Source organism: Triticum aestivum, chromosome 5D (assembly GCF_018294505.1).
Source record: "Triticum aestivum cultivar Chinese Spring chromosome 5D, IWGSC CS RefSeq v2.1, whole genome shotgun sequence".
Taxonomy (NCBI): Eukaryota; Viridiplantae; Streptophyta; class Magnoliopsida; order Poales; family Poaceae; genus Triticum; species Triticum aestivum.
The window spans coordinates 281,034,841-281,057,544 of NC_057808.1; the positions used below are offsets into that span (position 1 = coordinate 281,034,841).

The 22,704-nt window shown below is 41.3% G+C and overlaps 3 protein-coding genes across 5 annotated transcripts; 2 read left to right on the forward strand and 1 right to left on the reverse strand.

Annotated features, from left to right (window-relative positions):
- The first annotated feature begins 351 nt into the window (after positions 1-351).
- LOC123124675 (transcription factor TGAL7) lies at positions 352-9,268 on the forward strand. The gene is made up of 11 exons (XM_044545255.1): positions 352-694; positions 1,377-1,477; positions 1,973-2,037; positions 2,139-2,318; positions 2,429-2,515; positions 2,814-2,873; positions 3,619-3,696; positions 3,805-3,862; positions 4,015-4,283; positions 7,978-8,205; positions 8,782-9,268. Exons 1-11 carry the CDS (start codon positions 591-593, stop codon positions 8,950-8,952), a joined length of 1,401 nt encoding a protein of 466 aa, XP_044401190.1. The 5' UTR covers positions 352-590; the 3' UTR covers positions 8,953-9,268.
- A 3,849-nt stretch (positions 9,269-13,117) lies between these two features.
- Positions 13,118-18,046, reverse strand: LOC123120990 (meiotic nuclear division protein 1 homolog). Its single transcript, XM_044540946.1, has 10 exons — positions 17,889-18,046; positions 17,296-17,376; positions 16,459-16,575; positions 16,068-16,106; positions 15,672-15,779; positions 15,537-15,599; positions 15,406-15,457; positions 15,199-15,243; positions 15,022-15,101; positions 13,118-13,418 (listed from the first exon to the last, which is right to left on the reverse strand). Exons 1-10 carry the CDS (start codon positions 17,889-17,891, stop codon positions 13,383-13,385), a joined length of 624 nt encoding a protein of 207 aa, XP_044396881.1. The 5' UTR covers positions 17,892-18,046; the 3' UTR covers positions 13,118-13,382.
- A 79-nt stretch (positions 18,047-18,125) lies between these two features.
- LOC123120989 (SURP and G-patch domain-containing protein 1-like protein) lies at positions 18,126-22,225 on the forward strand. 3 transcript variants are annotated; one of them, XM_044540943.1, is made up of 9 exons: positions 18,126-18,286; positions 18,612-18,998; positions 19,908-20,034; positions 20,158-20,264; positions 20,349-20,492; positions 20,879-21,016; positions 21,101-21,280; positions 21,576-21,754; positions 21,840-22,225. In XM_044540943.1, exons 2-9 carry the CDS (start codon positions 18,614-18,616, stop codon positions 21,864-21,866), a joined length of 1,287 nt encoding a protein of 428 aa, XP_044396878.1. In that variant the 5' UTR covers positions 18,126-18,286; positions 18,612-18,613; the 3' UTR covers positions 21,867-22,225. The 3 variants fall into 3 exon arrangements, with proteins under 3 accessions (XP_044396878.1, XP_044396880.1, XP_044396877.1); XM_044540945.1 differs by having other exon boundaries at positions 18,187-18,286; positions 18,602-18,998; XM_044540942.1 differs by having other exon boundaries at positions 18,196-18,998; positions 21,840-21,894; positions 21,986-22,225.
- The last annotated feature ends 479 nt before the right edge of the window (positions 22,226-22,704 follow it).

Below are 22,704 nucleotides of genomic sequence, written 5' to 3' on the forward strand. Positions count from 1 at the left end.
ACAATTGGTGGCACATCTTCATATCTTCTTTGTCGATCCCTATCTGATCGCACGCATCGCCACCCAAATCTTATATATACGCTTTTAACGAGGAAATATTCATTAAATAAATTATCTCCAATAATATTTTGGCGCAACATCACTAGCTAAAAAAGAAACTAGCAGACATGTAGTGGCAAGACTGATATAAACTTGAATAGGAAGTGTTAAGAATGAGAAAAACAAATTATGAATGGTAGAAATAAAATTTCTCACAATCTGCCAATTAATGCAGACTAGCTAATATTTGCTCAACCCTTAACTCTCTCTCTCTCTCTCTCTCTCTCTCTCTCTCTCTCTCTCTCTTTCTTAAAAGTCTTCTTCTCTCTTGGTCAAAAGATAAGGGGAGTAGGGGGAAGATTTTAGGTGACTTCCAGACGAAAAGCTGCAGCCCTTTCTTTATATCTTGGTGCCAAGTATAAAAGAAGAGTGCAAACAGAAGTCAGTTGCAATTAATGTCTGATTTTGTATCCTTTTGCTAGAGATGTGCATAGTGTGAAGAGAGAGAGAGAGACGAGGTGGAGGATGGTCAGAGCCTTCATAAGGGCTTCATGGGAGGCATCAGAGAAGAAGATCACCACCATCACCAACCCTCGGAGCTCCCCCTGGGCTTCCGGAGCGCCCCGCCACCGCCGATGATCGCCTCTTCCTCCATGTAAGTTGATCACACGAGCTATACGTTTTCCCCTCTTCTTTTGGCCTTTCCAGAGTTCTCTCCTTGAGTCTCCCGGCCCCCAGCCTCCACGCAAAGAGATGAACAGCACACTTTTGCTTGTTTGGTTCCATAGAATAGCTAGGAATTCACCAACTCCATACTGATATTTGTTCCTTTTAGTTCTCTGTTCTCACTTTTGGTTTCCCCCGCTTTCCTCTCTAGGTTTAATTTTATTTTGTCAGTCACCGAAGAAATTGTTCTTGTGTGCCTATGCATAGAGGTAACTAGTTTAATTAGCAAAACGATCAAGATTCTTCTACCGTCATTTCACATCTTGTGGAGTTTGGGTTTTTGATTGTTTTGAAGAATTCATACACAGACATACATGAGGAACTGTTCAGCTCTCGATCATTATGTCAAATTACTTATCTAGTGATTAGTTAGGGACATGGAAATAGTTTAGGGGCTGAGATAAGGAAAGAGGGCAACAAATTTTCCAATATTAGGATACAATTCTTTTCCTTGTACCTTTCAGCAAGTAGCTAAGATCAAAAAAAAATTAATGGATTTCACACACCGACTCTTCTATCTGCTCCATTAAAGAAAAGTTGTGTTCCTACTTGCTTCCTGATGTATTCAACTACCGACTATTGCTTGTTTCCTCATCCAATTTCCTTTTTAGGAGCAAGGAGTCGACGAGCTACGACATGGCAGATTTCGATCAAACGGCAATATTTCTCTACCTAGATGGTCATGACCCACAGTCGATTCAGGAACAACGACGTAAGTTATCGGAAAAAACCCACCTACATACATATGCTTAATCACCCGGTTTGTTGTGTCTAATTCGTTGTTGGTTTCGTGTGTTTTGTTCCTGATGATGTGTTCCTTCTTGGTATTGATTTGGTAATTCTTCCTGTGTGAAGAGTGTGACATGTAACAGACTGTCTCCCCCCTTTGCAAGAACTTGATCTTAAAGAAGCTATAAATATTCCTTCTTTCCTCTTCTCACACATTCCTTTCCATTTGCGCCTTCTCATGCACCCTGTTGAATTGCAGCCCCAGAAGCATGCGTTACAAGTACCACATGTATTTAAGATGGAAAGCACTTTCTCCAAGAACGATTAGTGTTAATTCTGGATTAATTCCATTCGCTCAATATTTCTAGCTATAGCTAGCTTCCAAAGCACCACGCAACATCTTTTTCTCTATCTCTCTCTAGCTACGAGTTGCAGCACCCTTAATTACCTTGCTAATCAATCCTACTCCCACTTGCAGAAACTCTGAACATCTTCCCCTCGCAGCCCATGCATGCCGCCGAGCCGCTTAACCCTGCCGCAAAGGTACGTATATGCGTACGTATGCACGCAAATTACACAATACATACGGTTCATTTAATTGATTTGTCATGCATGGCGTGGTGGTGATATATTTGTAAGTGTAGATTAATGGCGGCGCAGTCATGGCGGCCATGCTTGCTAATGGCGGTAACCCGCAGCAGGCGTCTCCAAAGAGGCCTGAACAGCAGCAGCTGGTGCTGCAAGGTGCCGCCGGCGGCCCCAATGCAACACCCTTGCTGACTGGTTCAGCCAAGGACAACAAGAACAGTGCCAGTCTCATCAAGGTATCTTATTTTACAATCTCTTCCTTCCTATCTAGAGAAGTATAGGCAGAATATATCTAGAAATGTCCCCCCTTTCTCTCACATGTTTTTGTAACAAATGTGGCTTGCAGAAGGAAGGAACCAGCAGTGGGAAGGGTGCAACATCATCTAGCACAGACCCAGATAGGGAAGGGAGCAGGAGAACACAGGACCCTAAGGTAAACTAGCTAGGCTACTGATTCGGGCCTAGGCCTTCTTTCTAAAAAGAAATCTTGTCAAATATTAGTACATATTTTGAAAAATAATAATTTAATTAGTCTAAAGGTAAAATAACATAACTAATTAGAAGAGCTTTTTCTTATAGAATAGTACTAATTAGGAGAGGGTGAACAGTCACTGTCTACAGGGCAGGCAGGCTACACACATACATACAAATGGTAGTTAACCCTAGCTGCATATATATGTTATGACTCTTGACTTTGACATGTGTGTGTATTTTATATGTGCATGTTGCAGACACTGAGGAGGCTTGCACAGAATAGAGAGGCAGCCAGGAAAAGTAGGCTCAGGAAGAAGGTGAGTCAGTCAACCAAGAAACACCACAACTTAAAGAAACAAATCATGCATGCATATATTTCTGTATGTAGATGTCTTCATAAACATACATTAATACATGTGGCATTAATTAAGGTCCAAACATATGTGTATACGCTGTTCATATGCAATTAACACCGCCATTAGTCAACTATACTTTTCCCTTCACTAAATAAATGGGGTTTCATTGTCTGCTAGTAGTGATTAAATGAGATTTGTGATGTAGCAGTTTTTGGCTCTTTCTTTCAGACTTATGTGCTCAGGGATATCTTTATTTTCTTGAACTTGACAGACCAACTAGCTAGAGAACTATGTTACTTTCCAAGAGTGTTATCGCTATTTATGTTTCGATATTCCCTGGTTCAATATATTCTGATCATGCCGTGGCTGGTTGGCTCTACAAACTAATATAGCACCTCAAGACCTATGGTTGTTTGTGGCAGTTATCCCTCATTATTGTGTGCGAGCAGATATAGAAATTAGACTACTTTAGTAGCAGAAAAGTAAGCTTTGTATGCTACCAAATTTTCATGCATCGTCCTGATATATTTAAGGAAAATAACTTTTGTATATCGTGAGTGAACTCTTTATTCAAGCGCTGTTTGAATATTTCTAGATCCAGGACGTTCAGAAACCGAAATAGAATGTGCATCTACCATACGCCTTGATGCAGCATATGTAACTATGTAAGGAACTAATTAGAGGTAATTACCTCTTCATTCTTCAGGCTTACATCCAACAGTTGGAGACAAGTAGGATTAGGCTAAGCCAGATCGAACAACAGGTTCAAGCAGGAAGAGTACAGGTAACTAAAACGGAAAACACCACTTGATTTTTTGATTAACTCTCCTAGCTAGAGTTATGAATCAGTTCGTGACAACTGACAAACTCCATGCTAAAATAACTACTGCAGGGTGTCTTGTTGGGTGCTGGAGATCACCACCAAGGCCTTCCTTCTGCCCCTTCATTTGGTAATGAGACACTCAAAACCAATCAATCAATCAATCCCTTTAATTTTGTGAATTATTAAAACAATCCTCTAAATGTGTCTTTAATTATGCATTTGGTTAACAAGTGTTGCAATATTATTTCTAATATTCCATGTGATATCTATGATGGGCAGCTGGTATGTTTGATGTGGAGTATGGGAGATGGGTGGAAGAGCACAGCAAGCTGATCTTCCAGCTCAGGGCATTGTTGAACGACAATGCGCCGGACAACCAGGTGCAGGTGTTGGTCGGTGGTGCCATGGCACATCATGAAGAGTTGCTAAACCTCAAGGCCGCGATTGCCAGGACTGACATTTTCCATCTCTTATGCGGTGTGTGGGCTAGCCCCGCAGAGCGTTGCTTCCTTTGGTTGGGTGGGTTTCGGCCCACAGAGTTCATCAAGGTATGCACACAGTTGCTTGATTGTTTTGCAAGGGAAGACCTACCAATTCAATCTCATGTTCCGGGTAGTATTTCCTAGCTAGTGTATGTATTCAACCAGGTGGTTTCTGGGTGGGGGGGGGGGGGGGGGGGTTATGGAAGCAAGCGTAGGAGGTCAGATTGTGGGCCCTTGATGAGCGACGAGGAAGTGGGAACAGATTTTGATGTGCAATTACTCTTCATGTTTGTATATCTCTATCTCTACCAAACTTCAGTCCTCGGGTGGCAAGAGAGAAGGTGGATTTCTTCGCGCTTGTGGCATTCTTTGTTTAGTTTGTTAGGTTTTTGTGTCCTCATGTTGTTTGTCTGGGTGATGAAGACGAAGGTACAGTGAAATAAGTACCTTGCCCACATCCACGTCACAATGACATTGGTTATAGCGTCACCACAAATAGCATGAGCGTTGATTTCCCCTGATCCATTAGATCGGGTTGTGCGGAAGAGCCGTCAACCATGATGCTTCAGAGAAGCACAAACAAAAGGGGGCATGGGAGAGCAGGGCATCGCTCTGTTGGTCAGTTGTGCGGGAGCGCACACGCAAACCACCCGGGTTCGAGTCTCGACTCCCCTGCAGTGCTAATGTTGTTTCTTCTATATAAAAAATGCCACCAAGGCCTAGCCCTGGTTGGTCCCTTTTTTAGAAGGGGAGGAGAGGGTAGGCTATGATTTATGAAAAAAATTCATTCTTTTGAATTTCTAAAGAGGGTTTTCATGGGATTATGGGCTAATATATTTCAGCCCTAAGACCCATCATCTTGGGGCTTGTCTCCATCCATGAATGTGGAAATGTAACACAATAAATATTATGGTAGTGGATTTAGCCCTGCAGTTAGACATATCCCGCGATGCAGCTAAAAGAGAAACCCATTGCATGTAGCTCCCGCTTGCGCAGGGTCCGGGGAAGGGTTCAACCACTTTGGGTCTTTTGTATGAAGCCTTTCCCTGCATTTTTACAAAAGGTTGTTTTCAAGACTCGAACAGGCCGTGACCTCATATCATAATCACAAGCCTTCCCTTCGATTTAGGATGCAAACTAGAAAGACTAAAAAAAATTCCCAAAAAATAAATGGTGCATCTAGTTGATATCATGTCAACTTATTCCTCTTTTAAGCTTTGTTAAAAGCTCGGTCCCCGGTAGGTTTAATAGTAAGGCGAGAGACTAATGTTCATGCATGAGTCCCCTACTACTCCCCTTTAGAGTCTCGGCCAAATATGATTAACCATGTATTTACCATTGGGACTGGAAATACCGTATTGTACCAGTATGCTATAAATCCATTTGTTTATATTAGATGGGAATTTCTGATTGCAAAAATAACATTCTTTGAAAATATGACTTTGTTTCTTACTCTCCTTTAACCAAACAAGCTCATATAGTGCAAAACTATCAAGAAGTATCTCATGGTCTAGGCAATACATATGAACAACATTGCAAACAATATAGTGGGATGGAAGCATGTAGTTTATTCTCTGCTATTATGTTTCTAGTTTTCATATTTTTTTGGCGACAGATCAAATTTAGTTCTTGCTATTTGATCCTGTTTATATGAAGAACTAATTAATCATCTCAAAGCTGATGAAAGAGTCTTCCTCATTATATGGTATCCCCCCCCCCCCCCCTCTCAAAAGGTCAGCTAATCCTTCAAATATCAATACATACATGTCAATTCTTGATTGATACAATACCCTAATTTCATTTCCCTTGATCAATTCACTCAAGAAGCATGCCACTTCGAACCTACCACACTATATATCCTACCTGGGGTTGGCCATTTTCTGCCATCAGTCTCTAGTTGATTGTTTCAATTACATTTCGATCTTGTTGTGACAACGCAAGAATCAATTCGGTCTATACACTTAAAAGTTTTATGTGCATTTTTAAAACACAAACGTTATGTAATATAGTACTAGCTATTTTTTACCACAAAAATCATAAATCCCTAACTTTTCTGACCCCCCCCCCCCCCACCCCTCAAAATTCCATTCATTTATGTACATTTTTTCTGTGACAAACATCGAGTACAACATACATTTTGGGATGAGTACGTGTGGTAGTAAACCTAAAGACATGTTAGGTTGAGTCACCACTTCCAACTTTTTTTCCCATCAAAAAGAAATTTCTAATAAAATCTGCCTTACCCTTTTTAGCTAACGAGCCCCTTATCTTACTTGCATTCTCCAGCAACTCTAGGGCGGCTTTGGAAAAGCTAAAACATATCTTAATTTTCCCCATTCTAATTACATGGTCAACAACTCCAGAGGTCCCTTAACTTATTCCAAAACTGAAAAGGTTTTGCTAAGAGGGTCCAATATATACTTGATGGAATAGTTGAAACTGAGGAAGGAAAAAAAAACAAGGTTAGCTTTTTGGATGCATGTGCATTGTTGAGACACAATGGATTGATTGGGGAGTAGGTAATATTGGACAGAAACATGTGTAGGAGAAGTTAGATGTGTGATGGGGACGGTTTTCCAAAACACATAGTGATTCTTCTGCCGTTCACTTATTCTACAAAGATAACATTCTTGGCCATGCTGAAACCAGGAACTGCACATATTTCGTGTTAGAGGTATATAAAAAATGGACTTTGAAACTGACTATCATGCTTGCTTTTGTACGTGGTTTATACTGTCCAGCGAGCAGTATATTCAAATGCCCAAAACATTTTATTTTTTTGAAAAGGAGAAAAAACCCCGGCTTGTGCATCAGAATGATGCATGCAGCCATTTTATTTAATAAAAGTACAAAGACAAAGTCTGAGGTTCAGTACTGTCTCACAAAGGAGCTGAAACGAAGTAAATAAAGTTAAAGATGCCACAACCGGCGAAAAACAGGCTACAATGACTAAACACCTAGCCTAAAACATATCAAGCTAACGAAATACGGCTTGGCGTGAGAAAATTTAGATCAAAAGAGTGCACATACCAAATATTTAGCAGTTCGGTTATGGGTCACGTGTGTGAATTCATCAGTCTAACTTTATTTTCCACACCGTCTTCTCACAAATCATCAATCTCCTGCATAATAATTTTGTAATAACAACAAAAAATGCAGCGATTTTAGGTAAAGAAAAATGTTAATCATGTTATCTCACTTAACTGTGATCCTTTTCCATATCATTGACCTTCTAGAAGGTATATATGTAGGCACATATATCCTAGAAGCGTGTGTATATATAAAACTCGGCCCGAGAAGATCACCTGCAACAAGATTCTCAAAAAGAGAACATCACGTAGTTTTGAGTGTCTTTTCATTTGGACTTTTCGGCATATATTAGGTTGTGTTTTTTGAGCTTACTCTATACATATTCCAGATGGAACGGGTAAATCATGTATATGTGTTGATGAAATGTGCTCTACACTTTCCTTCAAAGAAATGCACTACACGCGCACCTAGCTCATTAATTTCTGTTTTCCAACATGGACCATATATATTTTTGTTCTCCATTTTTGTGGAGAATAGAGATATTTGTTTTCAATATATATTTAGAAGCTAGGCATCTAATTTCTGATCATTATATATAGCTAAACCTAAACCATATTATATACTGTCCATAATTTCAAAAATGCTCTCAACTAATTGGGCTAAATATTCAAAAGTGATATACGCTTAACTCTATATGATGGATAACTTAATAAATAATTAACTAATGCAGGTAATGTTGAAGCAAGTGGAGTCGCTGTCAGAGGGGCAGCTCCTGGGAATCTACAACCTCCAGCGGTGGGTGCAGGAGACGGAGGAGTCGCTGAACCACACCATGGGGACCCTCCAGCACTCCCTCTCCGACACCATCGCCTCCCCGGAGGCCGCCGGCGGCAACTTCATGGGCCACATGTCCCTCGCCCTCAACAAGATCTCCTCCATGGAAGCCATCGTCAGGCAGGTGCGTAGTATATGATCACATGTGATGTGTACGTCACGTCTGGGGCCCACTACCAGACCCTAATTAGGACGTGAGACGAACGTACGGCCAGCATCATCCACACGTGTGCGCTGCGTCATCATGCATGCATGGTTGGTGAGAACAGCATGCACGGCATGGCGGGACGGATGTAGGTTGGGCGAAACCTAGCTAGCCAGCAGCTGCCAGACGCGTTGCGCCAAGTCAAATTCGCCCGTCCATCCACACACACACGTGTGCGCTAGACGCTGCAGACGTACGAACGGACGCACGTTAACATAGAAACTGGGGGATGACAAGATGGAGAAGTTGGGACATCATGATCTTGCAGAATTAATGTGCAGGAAAAAGTAGCAGCAGCTTGATTATAGAGTGATCCTGACAGATCGATCGAACCGGCCCATACGTAGTTTATCATCTCCCACATGATCTTATGTGTTGCCACTTGATGGAACCGTTCGGAAGTCGACGTTTTCTCTCGATTACCACTGTTCAAGTGTACATGAATGATTGTCCAAGTTAACTACTAATAGTGTTTCTTCCTTCTGTGTGCTGCAGGCAGATGGGCTGAGGCAGCAGACCCTGCACAAGCTGCACGGCATGCTGACGGTCCGACAGACCGGCTGCTGCTTCGTCGCCATCGCCGACTACTTCCACCGCCTCCGCGCCGTCAGCACCCTCTGGGCTGCCAGGCCACGGCACGACGAGCAGGGCCCGCCGGCGCCGTAGAAGAAGAACAGCAACAGCAGCGATCGATTGATTGCGAGATTTAGCTTAATTAAGGTCCAGCATATGCATGCATGCACACTGGGGAGAGAGGGTGTGCGTGCATGCACGTGTGGGAGTTCAGCTCTCGGTCGATCTGCACATGTGAAACTTGCAACTTAATTTTGTAAGGTGTACATACAGTGTTAGCTGCTAGCCAGAGAAGAATGCTAGGGTATTAGTGTGGTGACTTGATTCCAACCATTTTTCTTCCTAGCTAACTGATTTTCAGCAACTATTGGATATTTTAAGTTCATCTAGAGCAAAATTGAGTTGGCTATGGTCTGTCGGGTGTTTGCATTGAAGTCGTAGCATTATATGTCTGAGTTGCTTGATTAGCATGCTGAGTGGTTAGTAACTTATTCTGAAACTAACTGACACCAAGAAAACTTTTGAGAAAAGGTTCAAAATGTTCACCAACTATTTAATTTCCCACAAAAGTGAGTAGAGGTTGAAATGTTCTCCTAGCCTAAACCTTTTGACACTAGTGCAGATCCATCCATTGCACGCGATTAAAAATCTCTAACGCACACGATATGCGAATTGTCGTCTTGCCATGGTGTGCCATAGGGGGGCGCATCACACACGATATGGGCTACGTAGCTGTGTGCAATAGGGGAACCCATCTCACACGATAAGCTCGTAGCAAACGTGTGTGATGGGATGAGCCATCACATACATTTAGCCAGACGAGTATGTGTGAGATAGATCGTACATCGCACATGATTATTGTGTAGGAATCGTGTGTGTTTGTATACCTCATTGTACGCGCGTGGAGAAGCACTAGCATGTGTTTTTATTCATCGCACACGATTTTATTGTAGGGAATGTGTGTGTTGGTTTGTCCATCGCACACAATGTCACATATATGTCAAAATCGTGTGTGTTGGTTCGTAGCAGCACACGTTGTCTATGTCATAATCGTATGTGTTGCATGTGTTCATTGCACACACTCTGATATACGCAACCCTGTGAAATGCAATGACCAGAATAGCAGGTTTGTTTGCTCATTATTTTATCGTTACAATAATCAAATTCACATTTCATATCCAACAAATATTCACCATAATTCTATATTCAACACACAACACATTTCATATGCAGCAAAATACCCACCATGATTTCATATAATTGACATCATAGTACCAAAGTATACAAGCACCAAATTAATCATGTACCGCAGAAGCACTTCACATGTACTCCCTCCGTTCCAAATTACTCGTCGTGGTTTTAGTTTAAATTTGAACTAAAACCACGACAAGTAATTTGGAATGGAGGGAGTAACATCTAAAACTTTTGAAAAGTGGCATCATATAAGGTTAATACACAGATGGATCTCATATGAAAAGTTGCTGAAGCGGAAGGCAAATATAGTGCCTTTGATGATCTTAAAGGTGTGAGCAACTGTAGGGCAACACATGTGGATGATCGCCTGCCCGTCCTTCACTCTTTTGAGAAAGACTTCAGTATTATACTGTGGGTGCTATATGAATACCTCCCTTGCCTCTTGAGCATACAGGTGGTTTGAGAGATAATAATTGGTGAACTACTTTGAAAAATACTGAAATCAAATATATTCGTAATTTTGTTGTCTAAATATTCAAATATTGTTAAGAAAAACAAGGTTGATGAGTGTATTTTTACACTCATTCCACCATTGTTTGAACCGGATATTCATGGATATTCCAAGATAATGACTTTGTCATTTTTGACACTTCAATATTTTCTTAGTTCTATGTTCTCTCTCGTAGAATTTTCCAAGTGTGTAAAAATGACCTAAACCTTGAAATTCAATGACACACTATTGCATGTATATCTTCACACAAAAGCTATGTCAGATTTCCCATCAATTCCTCTCGAGGGTGTCGCTCTTTTATCACTTTATCATCACTCTTTGTGCTCAGTGTGAGTCTTCCTTCATCTGGTTGCCCCTATAGACTTCTTTCATTGCCCCATCATAAGAAACTAGACTGCATTAGTTGATTCAGGACGCAAAAAGTATATCACAGATTCTTGTTAGATAGTGACCATAGTATTATCAATCCTTGTCATAGTTGCCTTTACAATTTATCAACCACATCCACATCAAGCTTGTTCTACAGAGAACATTAGGTAATACTTTCCAAAGCATGAGTAATTCTTCCAAAGGTGTGGGGAATTAAAAGACAGTAACCAAATAGGTGAGTCGACAATTAAGCACCGGTTTAATCTATAGAAATATATATCTTTATTTATCTGCGGGAAGATGAAAATTTACGTAAGTCCTTAATTACTTAGTAGGTTAAGAATATAGTGGTACAAATATTGAACAAATACTGTAATATTGATTTATGGATAAAATGACATTATCACATTAATTAGTAGAGGAATTATACACTATCATCGACATTAGTTAGTCCTCTTGATGTTCATGTTCATACATACTATATAATCCGCATAAATATTCATTTCCAGATATTTGGACAAAAAATGACATGTTATTTCCTCGGATTTATAGTAGCACGCACATGACTTTTTTTTACAAAATCCAAAGAAGAACAATCAAACAATTATATACCATAGTTCCCAGGTTTCACGAAAAGCCCCTCCTGACCTTATTCTGGAGTATGGGCTGGATTGCAAGGAAGGCGTACAGATTGCAACATATGAATAGGCTGAATGAAAGCAAGGTTCAAGGTTGTACTCAGTATGGTTGCAACATATGAATAGGCTGAATGAAAGCAAGGTTCAAGGTTGTACTCAGTATGGTTGCAACATATGAATAGGCTGGATTGCACGGAAGGCGTACGTTTCAAGCTAGCAACCTCTGTAGTACAGTTTGTCTGCAATCTTACAATGACAGTGCTCTTTTTCATGAGACCGAGAAGGAACCAAAACCCTGCTAACATGTGGTTGTATAGACTATACCCAAGCCACGCCTTCTTTAGAAAAACTGACATGAGGCAAAATTATATATGAACCAACTACCACACGGCTAGGAAATTACTCACTCCGTTCACAAATATAAGATGTTCTAACTTCGTTCTGAATCAGATGTATATAGAAACGTTTTATTGTGTTCGTTCACTCATTTCAGTCCGTATGTAGTCCATATTGAAATATCCAGAAACATCTTATATTTGTGAACAGAGGGAGTACTTCCTAACTGTTCCCACTATTTTTCATATCACAGAGCTTATTTTTGCCAACCTACGGTCTAAATGACACCATAGGAAAATCTACTATAAGATTCCATTAGTACAAAATTCGCATGTCATTTTTTCTAAGGGAAGAACCAGTGAAATTCGCTTGTTAACCCCTCATGCGGAAACTTGCTCTCTGAACTTTTAAGTTTTAACACTTGATGGAGACCAGCGAGAAAGTCACCCCCACAGGAGAGGATCGAAATGAATAATTAAGCCTGGTGTTATTTTCAGCACGAGACACTGAATGTTCTCTGAGAACAAATGTCAAAGCGCTGAATGTTCAGAAATTCCATCATGACACGGTCTTTGTCTATCTGCGATGCTTGCAAAACCGTGCAGTATCTTCCTGATGTACTAGTAATTCATGGTGGGCAACGAGGTCAAAGTCAAAAACAGCTCCGGTATTTGTTTCGTATTACTGCGAATTACTGCAAAAATGGGTGGTTAGCCACCTTTTTTGCCCCCTTTGTAACTTGATAACAGAATTTTGTTTATACATATATATAAAATACGATGACTGTGCTTACGAAGAACCAGCTTTCGGTTTCCACGGCCGCTTAGACCATAGCTTACAACAGCAACAACAAACTAAGCCCTCACGTGCCTTAGCAAAACTAAGCCTCAAATGGTCACAACAATGGATAACGGTTTTTTTTTCTAGGAGGTACTCCCTCCTAACGTAGAATACTACTCCTAATGTAGCCTTAGAAAACTAGTAACCGAGCAAACATGACAACAACGCAAAAGACAAAATTCAGATTCTTGCGGCCAGGGTGCGAAAGAATATTGGAGAGAAAGGCCTATTTCTATTCGGGAACGTCCTCCATTATACTAGAATATAAGAGAGGCCTGTGCCGTTCTACCTTTCGCAAGGTGGCGTTAGTTACGTGTCATACAAGTCTCTTCTTATTTCAGATCCTTCTTTTTCTTCCTCGTCAGATTGCTAATCTCTTAAATGCATGTGCCAAATTCATCTTGTAGCACCGTTTTAACGTAGTGAACATTCTCTCCTGACGACAATGATAGGCAAGGCATCTCACCTCTACATAACAGAACATGTGCAATAATGGCATCATCTGCTCAAATGTTAAATAGCCGACGGTACGGGTGATTCTCACCAATTTTGGGTGAACTACTCTAGATCCAACACCACGTGCTGAGGGAGACTGCACACGATGATGCAATAGGGCATATGCAGGCTGTCGAGCATTACTGCAGATACTCAAAGTCTTCAGTTATGCCCACCTGAAATTTCACGACAATACACATCAGAAGAAAGCAGAACCGGTTTCTGAAATAAAATCGTCTTGTCGAGGACATGATGATATGGATTGCTGAGGATGCAAACAAGCCCACGCTTCTCCCCAAGATGAAGAAAAATCTCAAACTTTATTAGTAGTTGTTACGTGCGACATCAATCAAATCAATCAATCAAAACTACTCTATCTTCACCTTCGAAACATTCAATTCAATTCTTTATACACATGTTTCTATCTCCTAGCAAGCACAAACTAGTAAAAGGATGGCAGGAGCTTCTGAATTCTGGTGTCCTATTTGATTATGCCCGGGAGCAAGGCATGCCATTTTACTCTTAGTTTCTTAAACACTTAAATCGAGCAAGCTGAACACATACGGTGAAGGAGCTCTACTGGACAAAAGGGCTTCACAATTAAGTGGGCAAGCAGCTTTGAGGGGTCTAAACACAATGCCTCACGTAGATCCACTACTCCATGGATAAAAGATACATGGCACAAGCCACATCTAGTCCATGAAGATGGGTAGTCGCAGCCTTTTTTATGCCTGATGGCAGTCATAAGTTTGTTATGTTATTATAGGAGAGATAAGCTGCAAGAACAAATAACAGATGGACATGGTTTATTGGCTCATAGTTATAGAGCTGATCCAAAGTTAGCTATCGGGTTATTGGGGTCAGCTGACCCAATGGCCAAGAGCAAATTCCTTTGTAAATATGTGATACTTAATACTCCCTCTGATCCATAGTAAGTGTCACAGCTTTGAATTAAGGTTGAACTAAGCTTAGTTCAAAACTGCGACACTTGCTTTGGATCGGAGGGAGTATTAATTAGTACTCCCTCCGTCCCATAATATAAGAGCATTTTTGACACTAATGTAGTGTAAAAAACGCTCTTATATTATGGGACAGAGGGAGTAGATGACAGTGACACCAGTGCAATGGAGGCTGCCCCGTTCCTCTTCTCAGGTGTCTACGCCCCTGATCTAGAGCCCAAATGGCAAGCATACAGCAAATTCTAGCGTGTTCATGTACCGCAGCCTTACATAATCAGCATAACCATCATGTTACACTCTTAGTAATATTACTTTACGAAAAGAAAGAGTGCCAGAACGTTGTGTAGGTAGTTAACAAGAAGAAATATATTGGCTGACCGGCAAAAAAGATCTAGCTGTGGCTAGCAAGGACTTGAAGGATAATAAAGGTTTACTGTACATGCATGATAATTTACTTGCTAATATAGTAATATCAATGAGGCGGGTGATCTTAAGTTTGCTATATTTATGGTTTCATCCATTTGAATGTTTTTATGCTCATCAATAGTTATTGTTGCACTTGCCCAGAACCATGTCAATCCACTCTGTACTGTACCAATGAAAATGTCCAAGCAGCATTCTACTAACTACAAACTGTTGATTCTTCCAAGCTTCAAGCATTCTACTAACTACAAACTGTTGATTCTTCCAAGCTTCAAGCAATGCTTATGAATCATTGGTTCCAATCGTACATCGACCCAAGAAGTCAAGTAACAGCATGCCATCTCTCTATTTTCCAAATTTCAATCGTATATCGACCCAAGAAGGGCAGAAAACATACCTCCTTGTACATGTGTTCAAGCTGTTCTTTTGCTTGCGGGAATGTAGTTGAACACCATTGTTGCAAAGTGAAGATGTTGTCTGAAGTTTCATTCAACATGATATTAGCCGAAGTGATGATAGGCAAGCCGAAAGCATATGAACTTCTCACGAAGTTGACAAGTGGAATTACTAGTACCTGTCCATCTGTTAGCTGCCGAATGGGCAACCTCAGTAGCATCCTCTGCAATCATCACCATACAGTTTAGAATAAAGTAATTTACTGCAAGAACTTAGATGAAATGGGATGTTTGCATGGAAACATGGTCAGAGTGATGTATCAAAACAATAATAGATGTCCAAGTGCCAACGCCCATGGTAAAATGAGGAATGATGGATCTCATACTCATCGCCTCTAGTGCAGATGGATCACTATCAGCATAGGCAGCTAGTTCTTCCTGAAATGAGTACAGAATTTGTTGAGCAGCACATGGCACTGATAAGAACTAATTAAGAGATGAACAGATGTAAATGAACCTTTAACTTCTTATGGCGTAGCTCTACAGCCTTCAGCTCCTCCAAAGCGTCTTCTCTCTCATCCTAGAGGAATGTACACGAGTTGATCTACATCCTTCTTGCACAGCTCAATAGAGGAGATGGAGAACAACTTACAGTGTCTTCCCTGCCTCTTTTCAAGTCATCTCTCTGCTCAAGAAGCTCCATGTAACGTTTTTTAGAGTTTGAAAGATCAGACTCCAGCTTGTTGTAGGTAGTCCTCAGCTAAAAACAAATTCAAAGAAGAGGATCAGCCTGAATCTCTATTCTAACATCTAATGATCAACAAGGATACGAAAGTGTACTAGAAAGAGTACTAATTTATTGAGATTTTTCTACTCTGCACCACTGTTATAAGTCGCTCTTAAGAAGTTACAGGTGATGGACTTAATTCGTATCATTATGCGTTGTCGGTTGTCGTGAAAGTCCAACCATACATACATGCAAAGTCAAAGTTTAATAATGACATTATGCAATGAAAGAAGAGCAGAGTTCACTTTATCATAGCAATACCTGATTTCCGGCACAACTGGGAAGACTCCAAAAGTACACCTGCAAGGATACTAATAAGTTCAGAAACTAGAAACTAGAGGCACATGGATGATAATGTAAGTTAAACAAACAATTGGCATGCCCTCTCTTTGTGATGCACACAACATGCAAAGTTACAGTATGTTCGACTCATGCACAATATCTTGAAGAACGTATTATCTTAACTAAATCATTGAAGAACATGATAAGTCAATAAACCTTTTGTGAATTAAAGATAGATCAACTTAATGCATATCCTATATGCAAATAGCTACATGACCGGGAAGTGTGAAGACAATTATTCTTTTCCCATTCATGCTACACAAACATATAAGCAGAAATTCTACAATAACTGATAAGCAGAAGAACTTACAGAAGTTCCTATTTTGTCTCTCAAGACAAGATCATCATCCACCAGGCTTTGCACAACATCCTTAACAGACTGGCTGATCACTCCTTTTTTAGGACCCATCTTCTCAAGCTCTTTAAGCTGAAAGGGCAAAGAGAGTTAGAGATTTATGAAACACCAAAACATATTGAACAGTCTACACAGAAAAAATAACTCTGTACATATTAATGAGTGTTTGTAAGGCAAAAACCAAAAGGCGGCATGCCTGAATGAGACTTTAAGTACACTGAACACAGTTCATCAAAGCACGATGACACTGGTATATAGTTGTATATAGTACTCCATCAGTGTATATTGAACCTACAACTTTAACCTAAACTTTAACCATCAGTGTAATATTGATGACACTGCATGTGCATATTAAACCTACAACTTTAACCTAAACTCTGGAGTATTATACATACTGCTAGCACTAATATAAACAGTTGTAGGTTCAGGTATTAATGGTGAAGAGTAGCTGGAAACAGATACTGATTTCTTGTGCAAAATACATAATGTAAGATGGAGGTGACAATTTGATAGTTTAAAATCAATACATAGAGCGAAAACAGGAATGAACTGCAGAAATTAGCTTGGCATCTGGCATATCACTAGCTTTCTTCAATCACCAACTTTCCAAAGTATAATTAAACTACATAAAAGACCTGTCGGTCCATCTTCAAGCTAAAACTTCCACATTAGCACCAGAAAGAAAATAACCCATGAGTTTGTTGCTTCCGAACAAAAAGCAGTCACTGCAAACAGCTAATCTTGCTATACTGAGGTAGAATAGTATAACGAAATCTCCACAGAAGATCTTACCAGATAGAAGTCTTGACTCTCGTAAAATATTTGAAGCATTTGCTCCCGCTTCTCCTCCAAGGAAAGGCCCCTCTTCTTCGACTAAACACGATACGGAAAATAATCAGCTAAACATCATCCATTTATTTACAGTATATAAAGATGCTTGCAGATACAGTACAAGAAAAGGTCACCGCAATTCCAAATTCGTCGTAGGGAATGTAGTCCCAACAGCCCCATGGCATTGTAAACCCCAACTGCACCCAGCAGCATACCCAGTGACCCACAAGCAACTGACAGTCTGAGATTTGCCGAGGCAGCACGTGTGCTACGCTAAACTGAATTATATGGCGGTAAGCTGCAAAATGCACCTTCAATACGATGGCCGGCAGCGTGATAATGGAAAACCTAGTGTTGGAAGGAAGATTCACAGCCCGAAATGTACCGACTTCTCCAATCTAAGACTTCTCAGTGTATAACCCAAGTACCTCGCGAGCAAGAGGGGGCTTCACTTCCAGTTCAGCCGATTCACGGACCCAGTGGCTGCCCCGACCAAATTCGGCGGCAAGTGGTGCGCAAGGCTGAAGGAAGGGGGTGGGGGAAAAGGAACTCACCATGGCAGGCTATGGAACACCGCCGAGCCGGTTGAGAGGGAGGGCGGGGCGGCAGCCGGTCGCCGGAGACGGGAGGTCGGCGTCGCCGGAGAGTGAACGCCCGCCGAGAGACGCGAGAGCGAGAGGGGAAGGCCGGTCGGTTTCGGTTTGCTTCCAGACGAGGCGAGGGTGCGTTTTGGACCCCCGGCCTGCCTACAAATTGGGCCTGCTGGGCTGCACCGACGCAGGCCGGCGGCCCGGGCCTGGAACCCGACTTGTCTCTGCCTCTCCCACCCACGCGGAGCCGAGTCGGCATCATTCCATCGTCATATTCTCTCTCCTCCCCGATTCCCCACCCCCACCCATCGCACCAAATTCCTTCTAGGGTTTGGTTCCCCCGTCCGGTCTCTCTCGATCAGGTAACTCCCCCTTGCCATCCGCCCTCCCGCCCGATCCGATCCTGCGATTCGAGGCCTCGCATCTCCGTCGATGAATTTCCCCCCATTTTTTGCACGCCAAGTTTCGGCTGAATCGGCCGGTCGTTGCTTGTAGATTTATAAATTTGTTGGAATTTGTCTGAGGGGGAGGCTAGATTCCCCTCCTTCCGGAAGTAAATAAATAGGGATGATCGCATGCATGCATGCGTCTAGGGTTTATTTCGGTGGATTATATGTTCGGTAGACCTGTTAGCTTTTGTGTGACCACCATGGTGGTGTCTTGATTGGAGCTTAAAGGATTGTGTAGCCATGGATAAGGGCCTCTTCGCCAACGACGGCTCCTTCATGGAGAGATTCAAGCAGATGCAGCAGGAGATGCAGGACAAGGAGAAGCCCGTGGCCCCCGCCGCCGCTGGCGCTGTCTCCTCTGCGCCGGCCAAGCCTGTCAACCCCAAGACGCCTCTTGTCATTGCGGCAAACAAAAGGCCGCTCGAGGTGAAGAAGGCTGGCTCGGTCTTGTCGGGTGGGAAGCTGGCCTTTAGCCTCAAGAAGAACAAGATCCCCATTGTGCCTGTCAAGTTTGGAGCCGATGAGGACGACGAAGACGACGTTGCTGGTGTGGAGAGGGGGGATCATGCAAAGCGGCACAAGTCCATTGATGCTCCCTCAGCTGCTGCCCCAGCTAGGGTTGTTGGTAATCATTTTGTTTCATTTGCTGCTATTACTGTATTTCTTTCTTATGAATACTCTCTGAGATCATATGCCCTTACCATGGGTAGTAGCTATAAGGGCTTTAATTTTGACAAATATTTTTGAACATTAGAGATGTTGTATCTTCTATATGCACATGTGCACAATTGTGATCAAGATTGTCTCAAATGTGATGAACTTATTCTGAGCTAAACATGTTGGTGCAAAAAACAGTTGTTTCTTGGCTCTTGACCTGAGAATTGCAATACTTACAAAGATACACTGATTATCTGATATTTTAATCATCATAGTATTTTAATCTTACCTGTCAACTTAACTAATAATAAAATCAATTGACATTGCACAACACCAGTGAAACTCTGCTTTTGCCTAGCCATGCATAAATTAGTAGCTTGTCAAATATGGACTTCAGTCCTCAGCATCTAATATGCTCCAACTGATATTATTGAACTAATAAAATCAATTTACATTGCACAGCACCAGTGAAACTATGCTTTTGCCTAGCTATGCATAAATTAGTAGCTTGTCAAATATGGACATCAGTCCTCGGCATCTGTAATATGCTCCAACTCCTATTATTTAACTAATAAAATCAATTTACATTGCACACTACCAGTGAAACTCTGCTTTTGCCTAGCCATCCATACTTTAGTAGCTTGTCTAATATGGACATCAGTTCTCAGCACCTGTAATATGTTCCAAATGCTATTAGCAGCAGAAAGTTGTGAAGGTTTTGGTTTTTCTTATGGCTGCAGCTTATAGATTAACTGTATCGACATGGCTGGGAAGGATGTTGATTGAAAGGGTTGGAAATATGGCGCTACTGCTACTGCAGTAATTTGCATTCCCTTGTTCACGCGCTTGATATTAATGAGTTCTTAAGTACATGCAGCCTCAGCACCACCAAATGATATGACAGTGAGGCAGGTTGCTGACAAATTAGCAAGCTTTGTTGCCAAAAATGGGAGACAGTTCGAGGATATTACACGCCAGAAGAATCCTGGAGATTCACCATTCAAGTATGACGGCCGTAGCTTTGCTTATCAACGCAAAAAAAAGAAAATGCTTACATTAAATTTGGAGATCAAAATTGTATCATTAACTGTTGCAATAATAAACTCTTAACCTTTGGTTATTTGCAGGTTTCTGTTTGATAAGAACTGTTCAGACTACAAATATTACGAGACTCGGCTTGCTGAAGAGGAAAAGGTGCATGCTCAAACAAAGGATGCTCAGGCTTCAAAAATTGGTTCGTGCCAGACAATATCATTACTTTTGGTATCACTTATCATCTATGCAAGTTCTGATGGCATATGTTCTTGGTAAAATGCAGTTAATTCAAGCACTGCAAGCTCCATAGCACATACTGGTGCACAGAGAAGCTCATTTGAACAAAGGTCTAACTATCAAACACCTGCTTCTGCTTTATATGGTGCATATGAAGGTAGTTCTTCCCAGGGAAGCTCATCTAGTCATGGTAAGTTACTTGAGGTGTCTGTGGATCACTTCCCTTTTCTTAAGCTTGCGTGCTAGTCTGGTTTGATTGCTTCCACACTATTCCAGGGTTGGGTACGCATGTTACGTAATGTTTTCTTGAGTTCGCAGTTCTGCTCCGCCAGTTAATTGTCATCGGATTTTCTTCTCTGAGTTTTTGGCATGCTCTGTACTGTAGTATTCGTGTGGCCTAATGCATAGAATGGACATATTATGATGTTCCTTTATGTGAACAACTGAATTCTGTATCCTGTTGTCATCCTACATTATAGTTTTCTTCAGAAGATGATATGTCTTTTATCTAGCAGTTCGATCCTTTTTTCTGTTTTGTAAATTTTAGTTGGTTGATGCTGTCTCATGTTATTACAGGTGGTCAAAGTATGTCTGCACCCTCAGATCCAGTAGCATTGATGGAATTCTACATGAAGAAAGCTGCACAGGAAGAACGGAAGAGACCACCAAGGCAGTCAAAAGACGAAATGCCACCACCTCCATGCCTTATTCAGGGTACATTTTTCACATTTATTGTTCGTCGCTCTGATGGAAGGTTGTAGAGACTTTATTTACTATTCATCTTTTCTTTCTTTCCAGGTCCTCCTAAGAAGGGACACCACATGGGGGACTTCATTCCACAAGAAGAACTCGAGAAGTTCATGGCACGCTGTAATGATGCTGCAGCACAAAAGGCTACCAAAGAAGCTGCAGAGAAGGCTAAGATTCAGGCCGATAATATTGGGCACAAGCTTCTGTCTAAGATGGGCTGGAGGGAAGGTTAGTCCTCAAATTGAAAACTAAACACCAAAGCTCCAGTTCTAGTAAATGCCTGTTTGGCATTAGGATCTTACTTGGCCTGTTGGATTCTCTTTTATAACAAGAAAATCAAATGAAACAATGAATCCTGTATTCCTAATAATCCATTTGGGTAGCTGGTGAATTGTTAAGTTTACGTCTGCATGCATTCCTGCTAGCCTCCCCCCTGTTGAACACTTCTGCTCAGTGACCTAATTAATCCTATGGTAATTGTACTCAATTCAGTTGTAGGTGCTAAATGTAGTTTATTGTGCAGGTGAGGGTCTTGGCAGCGAGAGAAGTGGCCGTGCAGATCCCATTATGGCTGGAGATGTGAAACAGGACCACCTTGGTGTTGGTGCTATCCAACCTGGTGAGGTGTCATCTGAAGATGACATCTACGAGCAATACAAGAAGCGAATGATGCTAGGCTACCGCCATAGGCCAAACCCACTGGTATACTGCCCAGCCAAGCCATGACCTTCTTTAATGAATGATTTGTTATATACTTTTGTCTCATATGTTGTGCTATTTCCTGCAGAACAACCCAAGGAAACAATACTACTGATGCAAGGGGAGGTCAGCCAGGGGGAGACGTAAGAAACCAATTTTGCTGCAATGTTTTGCTCACAGAACTAACTGCTGCTTTGGGAAATGACTAACAGTATTGAAAGCTTTGTTCATCAGCAGAGAAGCCCAGAAGTTGATTTATTCAGCAAGTAACTTGGAATGCCACAGCTTTGGGGCTTCCTGGGGTTCTGCAGTAGCTTTGCTGTTTTAGTGTTTGTTTTAAGTACTACTACTATGAATGTGTCCTACGGTGGTGTTCTATGCCAAAGTTGATGTTTCAAATGGTGATGTATTTCTACCTCTGTTGGTGGACAATGTAACTTTGTGATTATGGATTTTCTGCTGGGACTTCCTTCAGTTGATTACTGTTTCTTTTTTTGGCTAGTGCAAAGCGAGTGTGTGGTTGTAGTTGCTGTTGGTTGTTTTTTGTGGCTACTCCCTCCGTCGTGGTTTATTAGGCACCCTCACATTTTGGGTTAAAGTTTGACCATAGATTTAACTACTAAAATATAAACTGTGTCACAAACATTACACTGATATTGAATACAAAGTCAACAGTATACTTTTTGTAGCATATATTTTATATTTTGTTAGTCATATAGATGGTCAAAATTTGACCCAAAGTACGGAAGACACAATAAACTCAGACGGATGGAGTAACTGTTACATATGCCTAAAGGAAATGAAATCTGGGCACTGAATTTGCGAGTTGTTGGGCACTACGATGAATTGTGTTGATGACTTACTGAAGAGACAAGTCATTTGAGGGGGGTGATGTCGAGGTTTTTCTTTTTAATGAAACTTGATATTGTTACCTTAACCAGCCTATAGTGGTA